Consider the following 23003-nt stretch of genomic DNA (forward strand, 5'->3'; position numbering starts at 1 on the left):
AAACACTCTTTTCTTATACAGATACTAATGTAGCAAAAACCCTAAATCCTTTCCTTTATGCAGATTTCCTTAGAAAGCTAAGACCAGTCTCGTAACAGTTTATACTAAGTTTGTGCTCAACCACTAGCTTCTCTAAAACACAGGCTTACAAATTTTATGCAACAGAAATCCAACACATTCAGCCAAGGTCAAAATAGGTTTTGTGACCATTCCTCAACCTTCCTACCCCTTCCTAAATAATTTTAGAAAATTGATCTGCTCTTKAAAAATTTTAGATAGCCTCACCTCCTTATGGATAAGTTCCCACAGAAACATGTACTCCTTCCTGACTACGAATTTCTATGTATGGGATAAAAATGCTGTGTACTAACTCTAAACTTCTATGAACATTTTCAAAATTTGATTGTTTTTAAAGTAGTTTTCAGCCTGTATTTTTCACCAAGACCAGGGAAGTTCTTTTTTTTGAGCGTGAGAAGAGTCTAATTATTTAATCCAGATGCTCCTTTGTTTATAAAGGGTAATCCATGAGTATATTAACACCAACTACTTCTTCTTGTGCATTCCACTACCTGAATTAATTGCACAGSAAAAGAAATCACTCCCTGATGGCCAGGCTTACACATTTATATACATATAAATAGACAAATAGTGCTGTGCAGATATTGTATATTTTTACCGTTTTCAGAAACCATCATCAAAATGTCACAGTAAARCCAGGCTTAACTTCAGAAATAGCATATATCCCACACTTACTATTAGGCAGTAAAGGTTAGGAAAATCAGCTTGTGCTTAAAGCTGGATTGGATGAGTTACTGCTGATAAAGTCTGACTATCAAGGTTATGCTGCACTGTCTTAAACGCTCAAGAAAAAGCTGCCTGCAGTTATGTACCACAGAGCATGATATGGACAAAGCCTATAAAAAGTTTAAAATTACAAAAGCCACTTAGTGTGCTTGTTACACACATGTGATGTACTGATCTGCTGGCTATTGCAAGATCCTACTGAAGATACGGTCGTGTTTGCAAAGAACCTTTCAGAGAGGGCTCTCCAAGTTTTCTCCAACACGTGGATTGCCATGCTGCTGGAGAGCAGAATGAGGCAGGCCGGCCCAGGTGTACTGCAGCCAGGTTGAGGGCTCTACCTTCAGCTCCATTTCTCTCCCSCGAGGCATCAAAGAGCTTTTAAAAGCAATTGAGCTATGGGAAGGAGGCTCGTCCACATATCCTAATTTGAGGGTCTCAAGCGGGTGTCGGCTCCCTTGCCGTGACTCGCTCCACCAGAGTTAACCTGGAAACCGTGACTCGGGGCTGACGGGTTTATTTTTTCTTTGAGTTTWATCTCCCACGCACAGCCCGCTCCCGGGCCCGCCGCGGGGCTGCCGATGCCTGTGCTCGGGCCGCCCCTGCCCCGCGGCGCCCGCGGCTGAGGGCAGGGCAGCGCCGGCCGGGCCGGGCTGGGTTGGGCTGGGCTGGGCCGGGCAGGGGCGGGGGGCCCGGCGCGGCCCGGGGAAGGCGCTGCCCTTCGTTCCGTGCGAGAGGGCCGGGCTTCCCCAGTTCAGACAAGTCCTTGCCCCACTCCCGCGGCGGCGGGTTTGGTGCGACACCGTCCTGACATGTTGTAACTGGTTTCCACACCCACCGCGCCTGGGAGAGACGGGAAGTACCTGCGATGAGCCGTGCGCCGCCGTGACTCGCCGCCGCCGAGATCGCAGCAGCCGGGTCGAGCCGCCCCGCCGCTCCGCAGGGACACCCCACGCGGGGCACCGGCGCAGTAAGTGGGTCTCCCTTCGCCGGGACGGGACGGGACGGGCAGGGGCAGGGGCAGGGGCAGGGCCGGGCAGTCCCCCGCCCCGCCAGCATGCCGCTCGGAGCCGCGGGTGTTTGAAGCGCGGGTCGCGGAGCGGAGGCGGCGCGGGGGCGCTCCGGCTGTGGGCACAGGGGAGGGCCGGGCGAGGGGGGTGGCCCACGGACGCGGCTCCCGCGGCTCCCAGATCGCTCTCCCCGGGCACAAGCGACCCCCGCGCCGCCGGGCAGGGGGAGCCACACGTGCGGTGTCGCCCAGCGGAGCGCCCGCTGCCTCCGTTCTGCCCGGAAAGTTAACTTTCTGCTTCAACAAACAAAACCATCGCGCAAACAGACCCGCCACAAAACAGATAAACGAAAACAGAAAGAGAAAGGAAGAAAAGCATCAGGAACGCTTGCGGTGCTGTTTTTCACTAGGGTTTGATGCCCTTGGTATTCACAGAAAATGTAATTTCATTAATAATTAAATAATTGCCTGTCAGATCTTAATGTAAGGTAATTATTATTTATTCGTGATACAGTCCTTAATAGAAAGGTTGGTGGAAGGCAGTTGTCATAAAATGCCTGTTGGTTCTGTTAAAGGTCGCTCATGCCAGGCCCTTAAGCCGTGGGGAGGCTCCKTGGCAGAGCCGTGGGTTTGGAGGTGCTCAGGTGGATGCCCCAAAAACCATACCTGAGACTATGCAACAGCTTGCAACATGGGGTTGCTGAGGTTTGAATTTCCGGGCAAGGTTGAAACTTTATGCAGAAACTGTCAAAGTAATCACATTTCCATTGGAAAAGAGATAAGGACATCCTGAGGAGAGCACCATGGCCAGGCCCTTGCCAAGGACCGGCTGTACGAGCCTGAGGTTAGAGCAGCTGCCTAAAGTTGCTGAATAGGAAATTTTTCAAATCCTGTGGATATTAGTATGGCAAGGAAGTTCTTTGTCTCTAGTACTAGCCTGGAACCCCTGTAGAATGTTGCATAATTTTYTTTAGTGGACACTTTGTTGTCTGCTGCATTTGTGAAATCTGGGATACTCTTCAAACCTTCRTATATAAAGGCACAATTACTTCTTTCTCATAGAAAAAGGTGTTTTCTGGCTAAGTTCCTGACAATGGCATTAAAAAGATCTGAGCATGTTGTTAATAGAAGGACAAGATGATCACATCAGTGCAGGATTCAGAATTTGTGTTCTTCAGCAATTTTAGCAGCTCCACTGGAACTTAAATTTAATTTAAGCTCACTAATGACAGATATTAGAAAAGTTTTAAGTTGCTGATCCCCGTGTTGAAGCAGAGAAGTTGGCTGATATGCTGGGCTGGGATTAACAGCCAAGGTTATTTCTTGGAGGATGAACAACCGCTTTCCTGGTACTGGTAAATTTGTGATCAGGTACATAAAGTATGATAAAGATCTGTAAGCCTCCAGAGATGGGCCTCATTCTGCATAACCTTGCTAGTATAATTGCTGACGTGAAGAGGACTTTTGAAGAACCAAGTTTATTATGGAAAAATAACAATATGTGGTTGAAGAAGACAACAAAACGTTCATTTAAGAATTTTGTTTAAACCTCTGCCTCTTTATCCGGAATTATATGGTTGAATAGGTTCAGTTTCTACAAAGTACCTCTTACCTTCTAAGACACAGGAAAATACCTGTGTCAAGACATCTAGAGTGTTTGTCAAGTATACCTGGAGCATTGTTTTAATTTGGGAGTTCCCTTGTGTGAATGTGTCTCATGCTGATGTCCTTAATTTCAAAAACAAGGATTAAAATTTTTTCATTCGTCTCAAGTGTTCTGTGATTTATTTCCATGCTGGCAAATTTTACATTTGCTTTCTTAAATAAATGTGCACTGCTTTAAGTTGCTTTTGTAAACAGCACTTGTAAATCAAACACCAGCTTCAAAGATGTTCACTGTAAAATGACTATTCTTGTTTGGAAGATGCTGCACTAGAAGTCTCACCTTTCCAAGATTACTTATATGTATAGCCTGCTTACAGTATAATTCTGAACATGAGTTGCTCTATTTGACCTAAGCCACAATTAATTTATTCATTATATTCAATGAAAAGTCAAGCAATATACTATAGTATTGTGAAAAACAAATGAAAGAACTAAACCAAATAAAAGAAATGCATGTGAGCCAAAACACACATGCAATAATATTTTACCTTTTATTTGTTCATAACATTCAATATTTKATATTGCACAATGTTACATAGTAAGTATAGTCCTGTTCCCTTAAATTATTTTTGAAGGACAGAATGAGAAGAAGAAAAAATTGATTTAGACAGGCTTTTGAAATAAATGTGTTTYTCAATTGTATTATATGCATTCAGTTGCAAAACTTTTATTTTAGAAATATATCCATTCCAAAGTAGTAAGAATTTTGGAAATATCTTTCACATGATTTTATAAATTTCTATTTATCCTTAAATGTTGTAATAAGACTGAATGTTGAGACTGACTTTTTACTGCAGTAACTAGGGAATTACTTGTCCTGGAGGGCCCTAAAAGAGGGGTGTAATGGAATCTCAGTAAAGTCACATGTATTAGTGTTCAGACTCTTCAGAGCAACTCAGCTGAGTTACCTGTATCTTGTATTCTTGGTTGTTCTTCATCATTTACTTGAAATGTCTAGAAAACTTYTCTAGGTGATTGGGCCACTGATGTGACTGTTTTAATTTTACAGTGTGTTGAGTTTAACTTTTGAATCTGCCTGTCTTGCCTGCCCTGTGTGCTTAGTTCTCCGTTTGCCTTCCGCCACAGGCTGTATCTGCATCTGTAAAAAGGAAAATAATGTCACTCCTATTTTTTAACATTTCATTTCTACCTGCGGAATGGAGAACAGTGTGGAATGAAGGCCTGAATATCTGTCTCAGGAATACATGTAGTTCTCAGGTGGGGGRAGAGCAGTGAGATCCCTTTCGTGTTCTGCTTTCCAGTTCACCACAAAGAGCTACTCTTGAAGCAGCCAGGAACACTCCTTTCCCCCAGGCTCGAAAGCAATCCTATCTGGGAAGATCTGCCCTGCTACTTGGCTGAGAGACAGGATTCAAATGGAATTATTCCATATGACATGCTGATGCCAGCTTCAGATCTGRGTTTTTCTTTCTTGGTCTTTTTTAACCTTAGACTTCCCAAGTTCCTTATAAATCTTGGTTTAATTGAATATTGAATTGGTTTTGAGGTATCAGTAGTTATGGAGATTTTTATTTTCATTCCTTTAGGTTAATATAGCTAATTTACATTTCCTTTCAGGAAGATTTAAGCTGTTCCCAACAGACAGTGGAAAGCAAYTGCCATGTGTGTAAAAATATCTGGAAGATCTTGATGGGAAGAGRGAATTGAGTTACCTTTATATGCCAGTAAATGAAATCAAAACTCCATATGGCTATTTGCTATTATTTTGCTCTACTATTAATCAGGCTTGTAGGGAAACCCAAACTTTCAAGCTATCAAGCCTTTTTCTAGCTATTTTGCCTTCATTGGATGTTCTTCCTRTTTCTGCAGTTTTCCTCTTAAGCTTCATGCCCTAGCCGTGGAAAATGTGCTACCCACTTTCTGTCTTACGTGGCTGTGCTGATGCCGCTGWTGTGAAACATCTCCCCCCATTTCTTTGGTTACTTACGATTGCAGAAACGTGGAGAAAGTATCATTGGCTATTCTCCCTCTATCTTACATCCCAAATGTGCAGCACAAAGCACACAGCCATTGTTAAATGAAGTTTTAAGAAGTATAAGAATGAGTTTATAAAACATCAGCAGTAAATAGCTTGTTATTAATGTTTTGGAAAAAAAAAAGTAAGATTAAAGCAGCCGCTCCTTTTGGCAGAAGGAATGAGCAGGGTGGAAACTAGACATCAAATTGCTGATTCAGAGTTTGATCCCAGATGTGGGAGGATAAATCTTTCTGGAGTTCCTCATAACTCACTGAAATTAGGTAGGCTGGTCCTGCCTGGGAGCAGCAAATGGATTAGATCAGCATGGGAGAACAGATAGATAAGAAGTACCTGAATGACTGTGGTTTAAAAGAAGCTAAAGAAAAGGGATTTGCAAAGACAGTAATTCGTCAAAAAGTAGGAAATTTAATTGGTTTCTGAGGTATTTCTTTGAACAGTATTCAGTTGTTACAAAGGGGGTTTGAAACACCACCTATGACAGTGAATTGGAACATGCACTGGGCATGTATTGGTGTTACTGGTACAGGTGTTCAGTGTACTGTGAGCTCTGATGTAGCTTGTAATATCAGAACTTCCTAAAATCACTGAATTATCTGTTTAGTTTACTTTATGTAAAACCTCTCTATCTATCTATCTATCTCTTTAATTGGAGCACTAGTCCCTGAGCCTTTTCACAATATTTTTAAATTCTTGGAAGATACTAGGAAAAATTAGAGCAACTTAACCTGTAAAGYATTATAGTTAATACTTGTGTGCATGTCATAGATATCTAGAAATATTCTGATTGTTTTCTTACTAATTTTCTCTTTGCAGATACATTTCATCAGCTCATGAATGGAAACTTAAAAGACTTTATACAAAATATATGCAAAAATGGAAACTTCATCCTTACTATCCTCCTTACACGATGAATGCAGATCAGACAACTATATTGAACCTCATTACAAGGAATGGTACCGAATAGCTATTGAYGCTCTGATTGAAGGAGGTTTAGAAGCTTACAAAGAATTTCTTTCCAAAGAGAGATGCTCAGAGTTCCTAGCAGATGAGGAAATTGATTATATTTTGAACAATGTTCACAAACTTCCCCAAAACACAATTTATTCCTCTAACCATGCCATTGATGACACCTCTTCCTCGGGAACCTATTGGCCCATTGAATCAGATGTGGAAGCTCCAAATCTTGACTTAGGTTGGCCGTATCTGATGCCTGGAATTTCTGGTGGCACAAATATTGATCTGCTTTTTCATCCACCACGAGCACAGCCTTACACCATAAAGGAAACCGTTCGGAAGATGATACGAGATGCAAGAAAGGTAAACATAAAAAATAATAATGGGGAAAAAGTGGCAATAATAATAATATTGATGCTTCATTACAAGGTTTTTTTAATTTTTTTTTTGTCCTGGCAGGAAAAAAATATCTGGTTGCTCCCAATTCAGTCAGAAAGGTTTTTCCACACTGAGATCAGTCCTTTGGTGTCACATGGACCAGTGTTATTAACACTAATTCAGAGGGATAAGGGGTAAATTGGAGGGATTAATTAATATTACCATGATAATGAATAATACCATTTTACTGTAATGCTGACCAATGATGAGAAATTTGTGGATATATCAGCACACCTTTTCTTTTACCTCAGTTGAATGTACATCAAGTGATACAATTCTGTATAAGTTCAGGATTTATACTAATGTTTCTCTCTTGCATCAGTGCTGACGTGCATTGATTTGGCACAGCAGACAGTTAAAAGAAAACAACACTTCAGTGTACATCTGATTCATGTACCTTGAGAGTCAGGTTTTGTGATTTTTGCATGTCCTTGTGGAAATCGAAGCGAACTCAGAATGAAAAAAACAAACTAGACTGAGGCAACAAGGAAATAAATTTYACTTGTGTATCTTGCCTTCATTACAGATTAATGACTAGAAATTTGGACATTTCTCCAAATGTACTTGTCTCCACTTAGGGGCACTTGTATCTTGGATTTCCTATGGCACACCCAGCTTACACTTTAGTGACAGAATGTTTTATGTACAAACCACCTTTTGTTCTCAGTATGTTAGTTTAAAACTTCTAAGTTTTAAATTTTTAAAACAATGTCAGTTAAAAAAAAATCAAAAAATGTATTTGCATGAAGATCTGTTTGGCACTGGGTCATAATACCTCTTTAACAGATATGACAAAGCATCAGAAGTATTTCTAGCAAGTATGTCACACTCTCAAATTTTCCCCATGAAATTCAATTGTGTTCTGCATGACTCTATGAGCTTTAAATAGGTAGAATGGGCTCTAGCTCACATAYATCTGTAAACACTTCAGTGGCTGAAATATGTATGTAAATGTGTGCTGTAGAAATGGACTGAACAGGGTGGGGAAGGGAAGGACTGTGTCTTTTTACATTGTCTCTGCTATATTTAGATAAAGSATGTAATTTGTTGCCATAATAGAGTTATCACTAGGCCTTTTATCCTGCAGTTTATAATTTAGAATGACTGTATGCTCACGGAAGAGTTAATTAATTCTCTTCCTCTTTGTCCTTTTCAGAGAGAGATTTGGTGTTTTCTGTTTTGGTATGTAATGACTGTGACTTGCCCAAAATACTCTGTCAGCTACAGCTGCTGACCTACCAATGTATCCACTGTGAGGGAAACAACAAAAACACAGTTAACTCTTTTGACAAGAGTAGTTCAGTTTTGCTACAAGGTCTTGAAATGCCATGAAAACRCCATTTCCCCTTAGTAGGTCCTTGGAACGGAGCTATGGAAAAAAAATCGGTGTGATTCTTGCTTCTCTTTTGAAGAAGGTTAAATGCATARTGTACTGGCTTCCTGATGTGCTTGTGGTGTTTCAACTTTATAATGAGGATGTTTTATGTGTGTCACTGTCAAATCTGACAGCTGAAAGGTTTGTTTAGTTGATCAGCACAACCTCAACATCAACAACCATAACACTTTTGATACAGTGATATAGGGTGGTTGCTTCAGGGAGCAGCAATTAAATCTAAGAGACAAAGCGTTGTTCAGCCTCTTCTGTCTGCAGATGCATAGGAAAGTTTAAAGGATTTCTAAGTAAGGTAAAGTATTTAAAATGTGCTCAGTAGGCAAACACTTTGTAAAAAGGCTAGCATACTTCTCCTAAGCCACTTTAAAAAATGTAGTTATATTAAACAGGTGTCTTTGTTATGTAGTAGTAGAGATGTGTAGTCTTGAGAATATTTAAAGACAGTAGGATAATGTTAAACATGGAAAACAGAAACCTGTAAAGAATAAATCAACAAATCATGTTCAGCCAACAAAGCTCTAAACAAAATTGATGGGAATTTCAACAAACTTCTCTGTGAAAATAAATASGCTGCTGGAGATGGGCTTTTTTCATAGCACCTAAATTTAAGCACCGGGCCTGAGTGTCTGCATTGGGGCATTGATTTCCCTGGGCTACCTGAAAGCTCAATCTAGTAGGAAGCCAACTCCTACAAGATCAAGGCAGAAGATATTTCTGCACTGATTCACTCCATGAAGGAACCCATTTGATGTGTATTTATATGTATGAACTATCCCAAAAATTCATGGAGGAGACTGAGCCACTTGAAACCTAGATTCTTTTGACTATTGGGAGATATATAAGGATGACACTATTAGTGGACTTATTCTTGACCTCTTTCATGCTTGATGCATCACAGTGTCACTCCTTAAAGTGATTATTACCTATGTTAATTTTAACCTTAAGAAGATGTTGTAAACAACATTAAGCAACTTGCTTGCCAATTGATTTTTTTCCCAGCTAAAGAGGAAAATCGTTTGTAAGGCCATACTACACTAGACTAAAATCAGTGACTATGGGAAAGTGCGGTAATAAAATCTTGTCATATGTTTCTTGGATATATAATTAGTATAAAAATTACAGACATTGTAAAGTACACGTGATCTATTAATGGAATTCTTTCAGAAAAGGATCAATACTGTTAAATCCTAAAAAAAAAAAAAAAARCGCTAACCATTTTAAAGAGATGAATCCATGCTTGTGATGTTGTTTCTGAACTTATGTTAGAGCAGGGAAACTGTATTGTGCGCAGCATGGCGTTACATTGCCATCTACACACTACAGCACTTCTGTGGGATAGATGTGATGTTAGCAGAGTGCCTTAGGTCAAACCAAGATGTCAACAAAATTGGCTTACAGTTGGTGTAAGTAGACCTCATCTCTAAATGATAGAGCTTGCCAGCCTCCCTCCTTTGTCAACATAACCTGTGTTCACACAAGGAGGCTGTTTGGCMTGACTGTGTCAACTGGGGCGACACGAAGCTTTTTCACATGTTGATACAACCATGTAAGGGAAAAGCACTGCAAGGTCTGTCTGACCTTACTGATGGGGACTTTTGTAAACAAGCGGGTAGCCTTACTTCTCTTATGTTTTGGAGGCCACTACCTTTAATCATTGGCAGGTTTCCGGCTTCTCTGAAGCTCGAGGTGCTCCYACAGCCTGACTCATCACGGCTGGGCTGTCTGAGCAGCAACTGATAATGTTTAGCAGTTTTTACTGAGATTATTCATCTGGGAAATGGTATCAAGATCATTRCTCATCTGTGTCAGGTTATGGTGGGTTGATGCTGGTTAACCACTTCCTTCTTTTAGTACAGATGGAACTTCCTTCTTTCAGTACGAACTATCACAGAGACTTTAATAATKAAGTGCTCTCTCTATGAATTTTCTTGTGAGTTGCCTCAAAACCATCAGTTATGAGGCTTGTACATGTGTGCAGGAAACATCTTGTACTATTTTCTCAGGTGTGATTGACAGCGTGAGGCAGCAGGGRAAGGACAGGGCAGAGCACCAAAGGGACCTTCTGGCAGTGTGTTGTTCTCCTATTCTAGTARCTAGATTCCTCTGTTGACCATGGAGACGTTTCTACACAGTTTTAGAGAGAAGGCACAGCTGAGTTGTTCAGACTAATATCCAAATAAGGATCTGCTCTTCCTGGAGAGAATTAAAACTGTTTTCTGAAGAACCATGTTGTTTAGACAGTCCAAWGGTTACTGACTTGTAGCACAGGCCAGAAAACACTTAAAGACTTTCCTTACATACTTTTGCGATTTGTGATGGAATTTATGAAGTTTCCCATTATTCAAGAAATATGCAATACTTTTCACTGATTTTGTTATATTCAAATAGACTGGGAGTCATAAGAGTGGGCTTATGAAGTCAGTGATATTTKTAAGAATATTTTAAAAATATAATTGCTTAGAAGCTTAAATAAAAATTTAGATGGTTAGTGTATTATCATTTTGGAAAATAAAAAAAAAGGCAGTTGTTTTTGCTGAAATACTCAAGATTGGGTTTTTAATGAGAAAAGTTGCAAAACTTGGACCCTTGGGAAAGAATTACATTATACACTGTAAATGAGTGTAACTTGTTATTAGTCTTGCTGGACACACTGTAGGTAAAGCACTTAGTTAAAACTGTTTTCCTCAGAATTCTTGTTATGTTATCTTGAGAGTTATGTTCAAAATGTAATGCCTGTGTTGTTTTCTAAAGCAGTGGACCTAGTCAAACAAAAACAGTTGACTCATTTTACAAATATATGAGAAGGAAAACATTTTCTTTTACTTTAGTTTTTTTTTTAATATTGTCTTGTATTGTTCCAGGCAAGAGTGAAAGGTTGTTCATCATTATTAGAAAAAAATGATTTACTATTAATTCATTATTATTCAGTATTAATTATGATTCATTATAGTTCAYTATTAATTCACCATTATTTACTGCTAATCTCATTTGGTCATGTGTATAATACAATAAYAATAGTCTAGTACTGTCTGCAATCKGTTATGAAAGAAAATCAAATTCTTACATGCTTATATGAAGAGTGATGTTTCTATACAGAAAAAAACTTGTAGAATATGGATATGTTGGGCAATCTTTTATTACTCTTTCAACAATACCCTTTGCCAGCTGTTTTAAATATAATTTGAACACTGATGGGAACAATGATAATGAATTGTGCTTGTGGCAATGCTTGTCTTAGCTCACTAATTGCATCAGTTCAAGCAGATGAGAGAGGGGCTGCACATTTTTGTTTGTAAAAACCAGAGCAATTTGCTGAATTTGGGGAGACAGAATAGGTAAATGCAGTAGCTGTCGCACTCCTTTTCTGTATTATCTGTAAAGTGTTTGATAATCAGTGGATATCTTTTTTTTTTTTAGAGTAACTTTTAGAAATACTCAGTTTCCAGCTGAAAACATATAGGCAACATTTTCCCTGCCGAGATGTTCTTCCCCACAAGGATTTTAGAAGGTGCCCTTTGGTTCAGCTGCTCTGCTGAAGAGTCACTTTATCATTGACTTCCTCTCAACTTCTGTTAAAAGACTTCCTGATATCTGAAAACCAGCATGGCAGCCATGTGTATGGTTTCCAGGTGAAACATTGTTTTTGGTTGGTGATAGATTTATTTCAGAAAGTGAGGTCATGTCCCAGCTTTTCTGATTGCACAGAACATGTGCCGTGTGTTGGAAGAGGACCCCTCTTGCTCTTGTTGCTATTTTGTGATCCAATATCAATTTTTTTGTCATCACAAAGTAATGCTRCTCACAACAAATAATTATTTCAGGTATTTTCTCTGCTTGGCTTTGCCTTTGGACTCTTCACATCATTTTACTTGCCTGTCCTCTTCTCTCCCTCTCCTAGTTCCCCTGTGTGAGGGTAGTCCCAAGCAGTCCCAGTGCCAGCAGAGAGGGCTGTCATCCATGGGACACATCTGCAAGCAGTTTTATAATCTGGAAAACCTGGGACTTATGTGAAATGCAGTTCTTACGTGCAATTGCTCTAAATAATGAATTCCACAAATTTTCCTCATAGCGCCCCTGTTTCATGGGAAGGATCCAAAATTAAAAAGCAATCATAGTGCAGAGCCTGGGGACTTTTGACTTTTGACATCTTCAATACTTGCAYTAAAATATGTAACTAAATAATTTATAGTTTTGCCATTTTTATGTCATAACTGTGCTAATGTGTTATCAAAATATCACACCTCCTTGATGAATTTAGAAATGGAATAGGGAAGATTAAAGGCCAGATATGGAACGCAGCAATATTTCTTTATAGATGTCTGTCTCATTCACATGTGTATGTTTTAGAGCAGTTTCTTTCATTAAAACATTTTCTCTCATTGACATAAATCTCTGTCAGTCAAAACAAAAGTRCCATTAAGAAGTCATTCACGCTTTTTGCACATTCAGTAGATTAAAGTGTTCTTTATCATATTCAACAATAGCTTTGTGCTGCATTATGCTGAAGCAATTACAGATCAAAATATGCTATAAATACAAAACTGTTGATTTAAAATAATTTTGCCCAGGCGGAAGGCTTCTTTCAATGCTCAGACTAGTGTATTTGGGTTTTGTCCCCCTACTTTTCTTGCTCGTAAAAAAAAACTGATAATGTTGAACTGCTGTTTTAGTTTGTCTGAATTCCTCTCCTGGAGAGATACCAATTTTTTRTTTTTTTCAGCCAGGAAACAATCTTACCAGAAGAACTATAGCCTTAATCACTTCACATTCATAAATCCATAAGCCTTTTTTCATCTCTGCAGTTTTAGCATAGCTTTTGAACTCAAGGTCGCTTTCCAACATAGCCAGTGATGCTCTGAGTGGGACAGATTTAGGGGGATTTAAAACTTCGAGTTTGTTATATATCAGAATTTGGAAACTAAAATATTATATTATCTGTAGTAGAATTTCAAATGAGCATACGTTGGTGTGCTGATACCTGCAATACTTCAGCAGTATTTGTGTAACAGTGTGATAGAATCTACATAGAAAGTAGAGAAGYGCTGACAAAACAAAAAAAGTTCAAAATTTCCCATGCTTCTGTTTGGAAGGAGTGGGATTGCATGCCAGTRAGTTACATATATTAAGTTTCCTCATATATCAGATCTGAATAGAAGTATCTACTTCACTTGTAATTATTTCAGAACTATTTGCTTAATGCTGCATTATTTTCCTTGAGGAGTACTATGAGTATTCCAGTACAGATGATAGAAGGCTCAAAGTACACTTCATTATTTACTTCTCTAAAAGAAGTGCGGACCTTGCCATAGACAYAGTTTAGCCAGTTGATAAAGTGTGTCTATAACCATTTCCTAATGAAGATACAATAAAATTGCAGTAGAAGTTAAAAGTCCACATTTTCAGAAATGCTGTCAACRTGSTTGAGACCTCAGAGGGCTTTTGCTYTTTGAAACCCTGCTGTAATTTACCTTTGGAAGGAAGCATTGGCAATCACAACCATAACAGGGTGTAGCTGGTGCTGAGCTTGGTACTTTACTGTAGGATGTGCAGACATCCATAAAATGACTCACCTCAACAGAGCTGTTCACAACAAATAAATTCAAGATCTGGCCATGGCTTTCTTGATCAACAGTTAACAATTTTTCAGTATAYAGTTCACTGATCAGTAAGCCAGCTGAATTTATAGTAGTGTTATTTGCGTTATAAATACAGAGTTACAAGCAACCAGACTAGCTATCTCTGCTTTCTTTGCCCTTGTTTGTCATAATTTCCCATATCTTGGGTGTTTGCTTTCTGAAGCAGTAAACACTGTTATGTTTCACTGCATGTCTGTATATCGTTCATGTTACGGGAGTCATAGTCTTCCTGATAGTACAGACACACACACTACTACAATATAAACAGTTGATTCAAAATTTATATGCTCCCTTTATCCTTAGTSAGCTAAGAACATAACGAAAGTGTGTGCAGTTTTATAGATGAGACTACTGAGACACATTGAGCATTAAATGAATATAAATCACAATATTTTTTTTTTAAAGATGCAGTTATAAACCAAAAGCCTGAGAGTATTATACATTAGCAAACAATACTCRGAGCAAGTAGGGGCCATTTTTAGTTGATGGTAAAAATTACAGTTGTGCATTTGTAGTTATGCCAATGAGTTTCTGACGAATATCAGAACTTTCCTGATAAAAGCTGCAAACCGTGGCTTCGTAATGCTTACTTTTCAAATATATTTGTAAAAGGATAAAGTTCTTTCTTAGCTTCAGATAAGGAGGGTGTATCTTTTAAGGCATTTACAGAGTGTTCTCTTACCTTATCTGGGAGTGGATTATCTTAAGCAGTTCTGTCTCTTGGTCTGGAGTGCTTTGTGCTGACTGCCCAGAAGATGTGTGGTGTGAGGAAACCAGAACAGATTTCTCAAAAACAGGGTCCCTGGTGACCCCTGCTTTCCCCAGCAAGGCATGTGGGCATGTAGCTGGCTTCAGAAAACTTTTTGGTGCTTCTGTTATCCAGGGATTTTTGCTAACTGCAGCACCAGATCTCCTCAGACCTTTTCACTTGTGCCAGGGATCCTGCTGTCAGAGATGAAACTGCATGATAGGATAATGTGAGAAGTTCTGCGTCGTATCTGTTAGAGATGAAAAGAAAACTTTGATATCTGCATCATCCACTAGCAGTCAGGCTTGAACAGTAGCACAGGATTGTGTGTTCAGGTAGCCAAATAGGTGTGCCTTCAGTTCAAACGGCAGATAAAACATCTCATCCTTATTTTCATGCTGTTTCCTGGAGCTGCAGGCACTCTTTGCTAAAAAAGCTGCACTTCAGCTCAATAAATTCCCTTTATTGCTTAAGCACTAGGTAAAACATGAATATCACATTGGAATTCAGGTGAATCTCAGTGGCATCAGCCCACGGAAGGTGTTGTAGTTAGTGTTTTTCTTTAGGCTTTTGATGCTTGATAAGCCAGAAATAATACTGAGGATGAGATTAAATAGCCAGCACAGAAGAAAAGTATGACCCCCAGTGGGACCTTTCTCAGGAGGTGCCCGCTAAGGGACTAAGTTCTTCTTGAACTGTGCAGAATTCCCTGCCAGCAAGCTGTGCCTTCTGATTGGAAACATCAGAGACAGCAAACAGAAGTTAACAGTGTCAAGCCAGCAAAATTGATTTGCTTCAAATGCCACGGCAATACTGCTTGTCAAAGCAACTAGGTCTCCATCCAGCATGACAGAGCACAACAATATCTGAAGCTGTCTGCTGTTCTGGTAATTTCCTGTCACTGACTAATGGTGGATTAGCACAGACATGCAATAATTGCCTGAAAAGTCATTGTTAAAGGGCGTGGGTTTTTTTTTTAAATAATAGGCCGGTCTGTGTGGCTGCACGGAATATGCTTGATAGAGATCAGTAACTTGTGTTTGCTGAGGATGGGCCTAACAATATAGCCATCTACAGGTCTAACTCTTACAGCCATATGTACTCTAACAAATCTACAGAAAGTTGCTTTAAAATGTAACAAAAGCTATATTATTTTGCTCAAGGGTTGTACTTTTGAAATGAGAAGTCTAAGGATAGAGATGAAATGGGGAATTATGACTGATTCTTCTGTAGTTTTATTTACTTGCTATCATTATATTTCATGTTTTAGCATAACATAAGCACCAGTAATATCGTGGTTTACAATGKTTTTTTTGATGTACAATGATTGCAGTTATATCATCTATAGTGCTAATGAATTCTAGATTATTTAATGTCATTAAGCCACATGTGCCAGAAATCTCATTAGTCAGGTGATTTGATTTCTTATGCATAAGTTTAATGATGGAAGTTCAGTCCAGATTTGAAATGCCATGATATGAGATTGCAATCTCCCGTTAGAGGATTTCTGTCCCAAGTAAAGGCTCCATACTTTGTCTTGAAGTTAGAGGACTTAATGTCTTTGCAATGAATTCTTGAGAGCTTGGGAATCTCTTCTGTGTACATGTCAGAGCCTTGCAAAGCCAGAASTCCAGGTGTTTTTTGGAGGAAGGGAATAAAAAGAAGGGAAAGATATGCTGGTTTTGGGTGTTGGGAAAGAGGCGTGTCAGAGGAGCAGGGATCCCTGCTTGATTCTTATTAGAAGCCAGTGCAGCAGCTAAACACTGTTAAACCTTCTGAGGGATCATAACACTCTGGAGCTTGCACCCAGGGTGAAAATGCTGGCAGCTTGAGTTTACTGGAGTCTTACAGCATCATGTGGAAGGGGACAGCTTAAGACATACACAGATGGATCAATGTTTTTATCAGCCAGGCTCTGCTCCGTGTGGTGAGCGTTGATCAGAATCAGCTCCCTGAGAATCTGTGTCAAAGGGATGGGAGTAAGGCATGAAAGCTGTGTGTATGGAAGTGACCATACTTGCAGTATGATAGGAAACCTACACATTTTTGGGTTTAGATCCTCTTTCCTTGCCCTCCTTCTTTGCCYCTCACTCCAGCTCTATCCCTTGGACAGCCCTATCTCCCTCTCTCCTTTCATTGTGCACCTTAGATGGGGGTGAATGTTTGCTGCCTGCTCTAGACTCTTCTGCATCTTTCTGGAACACAGTTCCAGGTGTGACATCTGGGAATAATTCCTCCTTTTTTGGTCAACAAAGAAATGTGGCTGCCCTGGAGGATGCCAGTCAGCAAACCTGAAGACAGTGCTTGCAGCACAGTGTTTGTGTTCATTCCCCATCCTCTGTCACTCCCAAGAGGAGCTTGTAAAACACCACAATGATGAYGGAAACAGAGCGATGCTTTCCAACTGATGGTCAAATCAATTTTATTGCCAGGTTTCTGATTTTTGCTATAAATTGCATATCTGACATTAAGTATTGGAGAGGGATATTTTCTGAGTAGGACTGTCTTACTGATGTTTTTGGCAAAAATTACAAAGTTTAGAGATTGAGCACTTGTGTATCAGAAACGACAGTAGGCTGTTTAATTACAACCGTGACTTTTATGCATAACTGATTTTAATCTCATTTTGTCAAACATTACATCTGATGAAACTTGAAAAGAATTTTTAGGAGGATATTTAGTAAAGGGCAGAGAGACAAGAATGTAGTATCTGCTCAAAGACACTTCTTCAAGCAAAACTGGATCCCTCATTCTGAGGATTTAAATACTGTAATTTGTGTATGTGAGAGGTTCCATTAACTTAACRTGCATATGTTTGCAGGATTGATGCCTAGGGATATGGCCGTATATCATTAAGGATCTGATTTTGAAAGTTTAATTAATCTCTTTCTCTTAAATCATGCCACAGTACATTTGTAATATAAAATRAGTTACATCTTCAGGTGATTGCATCCACTGCAAGTAGTTTTTTTATCCTAAATAAAAACTATGTTGAATATCTGAATATCTGAAACTGAAGCAAAGCCATGACGTCGATGGAATGCTTTCCTTTCCCCAGGTSCTATTCCATCCCTTTACTGATCCCTGCATTCAGGCCCAGGACCCACAGAAGCAGGATGGATGCACAAAGGAATGTTATAGAAGATAGGCTGATCCCTTCAAAAGAAATACATAAGCGAGACTAATTTTTCATGTTGATACATAAAGAGCAAGGAGAGATTTTGCCAGTATAGAATGTCTATAATAAAACATTTTATTTTGTAGTTTCTTGTAAATGGCCTCAACCAAAATGTTTAAGTCCTCAGCTAGCAAACCTTAACGGGGGATACAGGCTTAATTACATTCTACCATATTACACATGCTTACTGGGCTTATGTACACTGCCAGGAAAATTCCATGGAAAAATTTCTCAATTTGTACTCTTAAGGTTTTAAAAATTATTGCAAAATGTATTGCAAAAAGCACATGGRCACTTTTTCATGTATGCTGGCATGCAAGTAAGAAAAACAAAAGAAAAGCCAGTTAGAAGTGAACATCTGGAATTTAGTTATTGTGGTAGAACTGTCCAAAATAGTTTATGGATTTTGTTTTTTAAATGGTCCATATTTTTAAATTAAAACATCATCTCGAGAAATGGACAGTTTTGACATGTTGGTACAAAATGGTGTATCACAGATAGGTGAACCTATTTTGAGTTTTCTTAGTGGTGTTTCAAAAAATTCTAGGGATCAGAATTTCCTAATTGCTAAATTCTGTGGAGAGACATTGCTCATACTGTCTGAGGAGGTTATTTGCTAAATTTAATTATACAAAGTAGTCCTTTGAGACATAAAGTAAAAGGAGAAAGCATTTCAGGTTAATGTGTTACTGTCTAGTTTGTAACTCAGCTATCTATTTTTAAGGTAGTAGACTGCGCATAACAAAGATACAGATAATTAGAAAAGGGAAAATATTTAATTTCTGAAATATGTAAGAATCGTAATTTAATGCAGGGACTGAAGTTACAAAGCTGAGTGCTCTACCTGAAGGCATCATTAGAAGCTGATCCTTGTCAGATGTTTTTAAATGGTATGTAATTATTTTGAAAATACCACAAACAGCTAGGTTTTTTAAGATTTTTGGGGATTTCCAGCTAAGCACACTCGTTGAAACGTTCYAGTAGCACAGTTATGGTTACCTGTTGTGGAAAGATACTGAATGAGAAACAAACATGCATTTTAATTCGAAACTCAGAAATCTTTCTGACTTTTTTAAAAGAAGTAACAGTAGCATTTCATTTCACCCTGTTGTTCACACAGACTTTCTRGTTTTAAAATCTCAAATGGAACTTAGTCGGAGCTTCTTGTGTGCTTGTGGGGATTCATAATGTATATAGTGCATGCAAAAAGAAGCACACATAGGTTTAAGCATAATTTTTCCTTACTAAATTGATCTAAATTTGGGCAGACTGTTTGATTGGTCTTGGCTGAATGTGTGTCAAAAATCTCCAATTTTCCCTAAAGAAAAGAAATCCCTGATATGGTACAAAAAGCTTCTTGCTGATTCCTATTGGAGGCATTGCTGTCCTAACAGTGGAGATGTTTCTGATAATTATGCTAAATGTACTTCTGGTTGGAGATTATTTAAGAAAAAACACTTTGACCAGACTTTAAGCTACTTCTCTAGTGAGGAGAAATTTGGAAATATAGAAAGTATTGTAACATAAAAATTAAAAATAATCCAGTMCTTAATTTGTTTTTCTGATTTAGTGACTTCGACTGATTGTCCTAAATTACAGTAAAAGTACACTGGTTTGCATTTTTTCTTTTTCAACAGCTATGAATTAAGCAATTACTCTCTAAGTAACAAGCATTGAGCTGTCCTGGTTTTGTTGGTAAGTTGCTAGTCTGTAGCTCTAAATTGGATTTTGGCATGAAACACTAAAAATGTAAAGCATCCTGTTTCGATCAATTTTATGACTAAAATATATAAACCAAATAGGAGAAATCTCTTTACCTGTTGAAAAAAAAGAAGAAAAAATGAAAAAAAAAGAAAAAAAAAGAAGAAAAATATTTTTCAATAATCTTTATTAACAGGTTACAAAAYATTTATATAAATACATACACATAAACACACACACTGGAATTTCATTGAATAGCTTGCTGTCAGCAACTGCCACAGGCTGAAATGCAGAACACCTATGAATATGATGTATGCTGAAAATCCTTCATTGTAATTATGAACACAGTTAACTAAATTAATGCATTATGAAAATTGAGAATGGTATTTCACTTAGGACATTTTAATTAATTTCAAAGTCACAGCTGGCTCTTGAAGGTCAGCAGGTTGTCCAGGAAGGATTTTAACATTAATAAACTGTACGCTCTTTTTTCCTTCCATTCTCAAATTTGTTCGAAGCCACAAAACCAAGAAAATCWCAATTTAAATGTTTCGTTAGTTTTCAAGTTGTAAAATATTCTTCGGTGTTTCACAGAATCCGCARTTTTTGCTTCCTTGGTCTTTTTAGGCAGGACTCTTTGCACTACATCTAGTGAGAATTCCTATGCTCCATGTTCATTCCCCTCAACATCCCAGTGGCAGGGCTTTAGTTGTGAGCTCATTTGTAGAGACATGATCTCCTTATGAGACTAGAAGTTATTCTGCTGTTTTTAATGAATGTAGCTGTTTTTTTTTAAAAAATCAGTCTTCTGTACTTCTTGATTGTGTGCTGCTGCTTGCATGTGTTCATATRTCCTCTTCATGAGCCTTGTGATTGCTTTCCTTTTCAGATATAATTTTCTAATTCATTTTACTGGAAGTTATTTTGAAAAAGATCTGGATAAACTTGAGCCTGTGGTCTGTGTTTGTATCCTTTAAAATCTCATAGCTATTTCGGCCTCTCCTATTAATCTTTGTAGCCATTTCCAGACTGCAAAATCAGCAGAGTCTGATAAAACTGAGAGATTCACATGTTTTGATGTTAGAAGGGATTRTACTGATAACGACATCTGACTCCCTGCACAACACAAGCCTGATAGTGTTGCATTTCCAAAGAGTTGATACTAAGAATAAATCTGACTTTAAAATATGTGGGTGCGAGTCTTACCGTCACCACTTCTGAGTAACTAATCCATAATTGCTCAGCAGATAAGATTTTTTTTTGACAATTACTTTTCTCTAAATGATGGAATTTACTTCAGAAAACCCGTGTTGCAAGCCCAGACCAAGCCTGCTTGAGCTTTCTGCTTGTGTATCTCATCACTCAACACGACAGACAGCCAAAAGAGAAGGTACAGAGAATTCTAAATGCAGGACTAGAGGGTGAGGTGAAGCTTGGGCTGCTTCGAGGCTGCAGAGGTTGCTTTCACAGGGTCCTTGGGATGCTCAGCCTGCCCATAAGCGCTGGCTGTTTGCCTCTGAGGGTCTGCTCACACAGCAGGGATCAGTGTACCAGGACACTCCCGATGAGCAGGGCGTCTTCACTCCTGGGAGCATCACCTTGGCGTGACCAGACTGTTTCCAGCAGCAATGGGCTGACTCAGGTGTCCCTGCGCTGGACAGCAGTGACACGCACATGCACACGCCCTGTATATTGTCAGTTTCCCGGATGAAAATAGACACAATTTGTTATTCCCGCATTTAGGGAATGGTTTGCGCTTTACAGAGGAAAGGTTTTCAGTGTGCATTTAAGAGGATTTTAAAAAGATGCCTATTTTTTCTGGCAATTCTTCTAGAGTCTTTTATGGCAGAGAAATAGAAGCTTCATTAAATTTGTGATTTGACAGGTTGTAAATAACATTACTCTATTAAAAATATATTTCTATGCCAGTATCTTCTGGAACTGGATAAAATGTGAGGGATTTACATGCTTTTGTAAGTTCCATTTTTATCTATTCAAAGGTCTGTTAAATCCTTTAAAAATAGTTTTGTTTCTATATTTTAATTTTTGCTGAATATAAAAGTTTTGTGATTAAATACATTGGTCTAGGACTTGCAAGACTTGTATACAAATTCCTTGTAGAATCCAGACTCCTCATCTATAAATATGAATATTAGAGTGATTTGTGGAAACATACATGCGTATGTGGAAACTACATGCGTAGTTTGGGGTAATCATGTGCTAGGGGTAGGGAACACAGTTTCAGGAGCTTGAGCTGAAATCTRCTTTTTTCAGGTGCTTCCAGTGGTTTAAAACCTTAGATTTTGCATCAATCTTTTGTGTACTTGTTTTGTCCATAAGACTGTTTGTTTGCTTTAGATCATTCAAGCAGAAATATTTCAGTAATGTCCAAATACAAAACAGAGTTGTTTGCTTTCCCATTATCTGCCCATATTCTGATGCTTTTTTTTCTCACAATAGTCCTCTATATATCAGTGAAAAACAAGAAAATAACTTTTTTGCTGTTCACTTGAAATAGTGTTTCTAATTTAGGCTGCATTTCAACAAACACTCAGTCACCCACAGAAGTGTCACGAAAGTCTTACCTTTGCATTCCTGATTCTTGTTTCGTTGCAAAAATTGCTCCTATGTCAACAAAAATGATGTAGATTGCATTTCCAAGATTGAAAAGAGACTGGAGTATCTTTTAATTACCAACTGCTGGTCACAGTTAACCAAAAATTAACTTTGAAAAATTCCTTCCTGACAGCTGTACCTCACATCTCAAGTCAGTGCACACTGCACCAGCATCTGAAAGCAAGTTCAGAATTACAGAGAAAGACTCTGAGGAATAGGAGAAGATGTATGCCTTTTTAAGTGAGCAAGAAAAAAAAAGGATAAAAGCTGTCCTGTTATTACATCTGAAATTATTGCTCTTTCTTTATTTTGTCAGTACAGTGCTGGTTTGAAACTTTTTATCGAAAGGAAAAAGGCAAATAATAAAGTTAATGTTTTTCAGTCATTGTGTGTGCATGTCTGTGCAATCCTCTCCATTCAGATGTTCACACTGTGCTACAGAAAGCATGGATTTCAGGCATGCACACATATACAGGGAGCATAGCAGTCTGGTATGGGGAGAGCCTTTTGTCATGAATTTGGAATGAGCAGATTACTCAATGGAAGAGAATTTCTGAGATCTGAGAGGTACTTTGTAAGAACAAATATTTATCTGAAAGGCACTAGTTTGCATTGAAAAGCAAAACTTTTCAAAGTGTTCTAGGAATAAAATGCTCACCTTTCTTCCACAGATGTGTACTGCAGGTTCTCATCTCCATCCTTATTTCAAGCAGTTAAAGTTACCCAGTATATTTAGCTATTAGCATGCCTGACACATTTTTCAACAGAACCAATTTTCCAACATAACATGGCTTAATGTAAATTCATGGGTAGTTTGGTCCATGGTGTTCCTGCTTTTGCTCCTTGTTATTAGGTTCTGCTTTTG

General features: G+C 38.5%; 1 protein-coding gene across 1 annotated transcript in view; it reads left to right on the plus strand.

Annotated features, from left to right (window-relative positions):
- The first annotated feature begins 1706 nt into the window (after window positions 1–1706).
- FAM83B (family with sequence similarity 83 member B) overlaps window positions 1707–23003 on the plus strand; it is a 49106-nt gene continuing 27809 nt past the window's right edge. The window contains exons 1-2 of the mRNA XM_057372209.1: window positions 1707–1771; window positions 6288–6791. Coding sequence (XP_057228192.1) covers window positions 6348–6791 — 444 coding nt within the window. The 5' untranslated portion in view covers window positions 1707–1771; window positions 6288–6347. The remainder of the gene's footprint in view (window positions 1772–6287; window positions 6792–23003) is intronic.

This window comes from Malurus melanocephalus, unplaced genomic scaffold (genome assembly GCF_030028575.1).
Source record: "Malurus melanocephalus ecotype Western Australia unplaced genomic scaffold, MMel_1.1 scaffold_166, whole genome shotgun sequence".
In the NCBI taxonomy this organism is placed as follows: Eukaryota; Metazoa; Chordata; class Aves; order Passeriformes; family Maluridae; genus Malurus; species Malurus melanocephalus.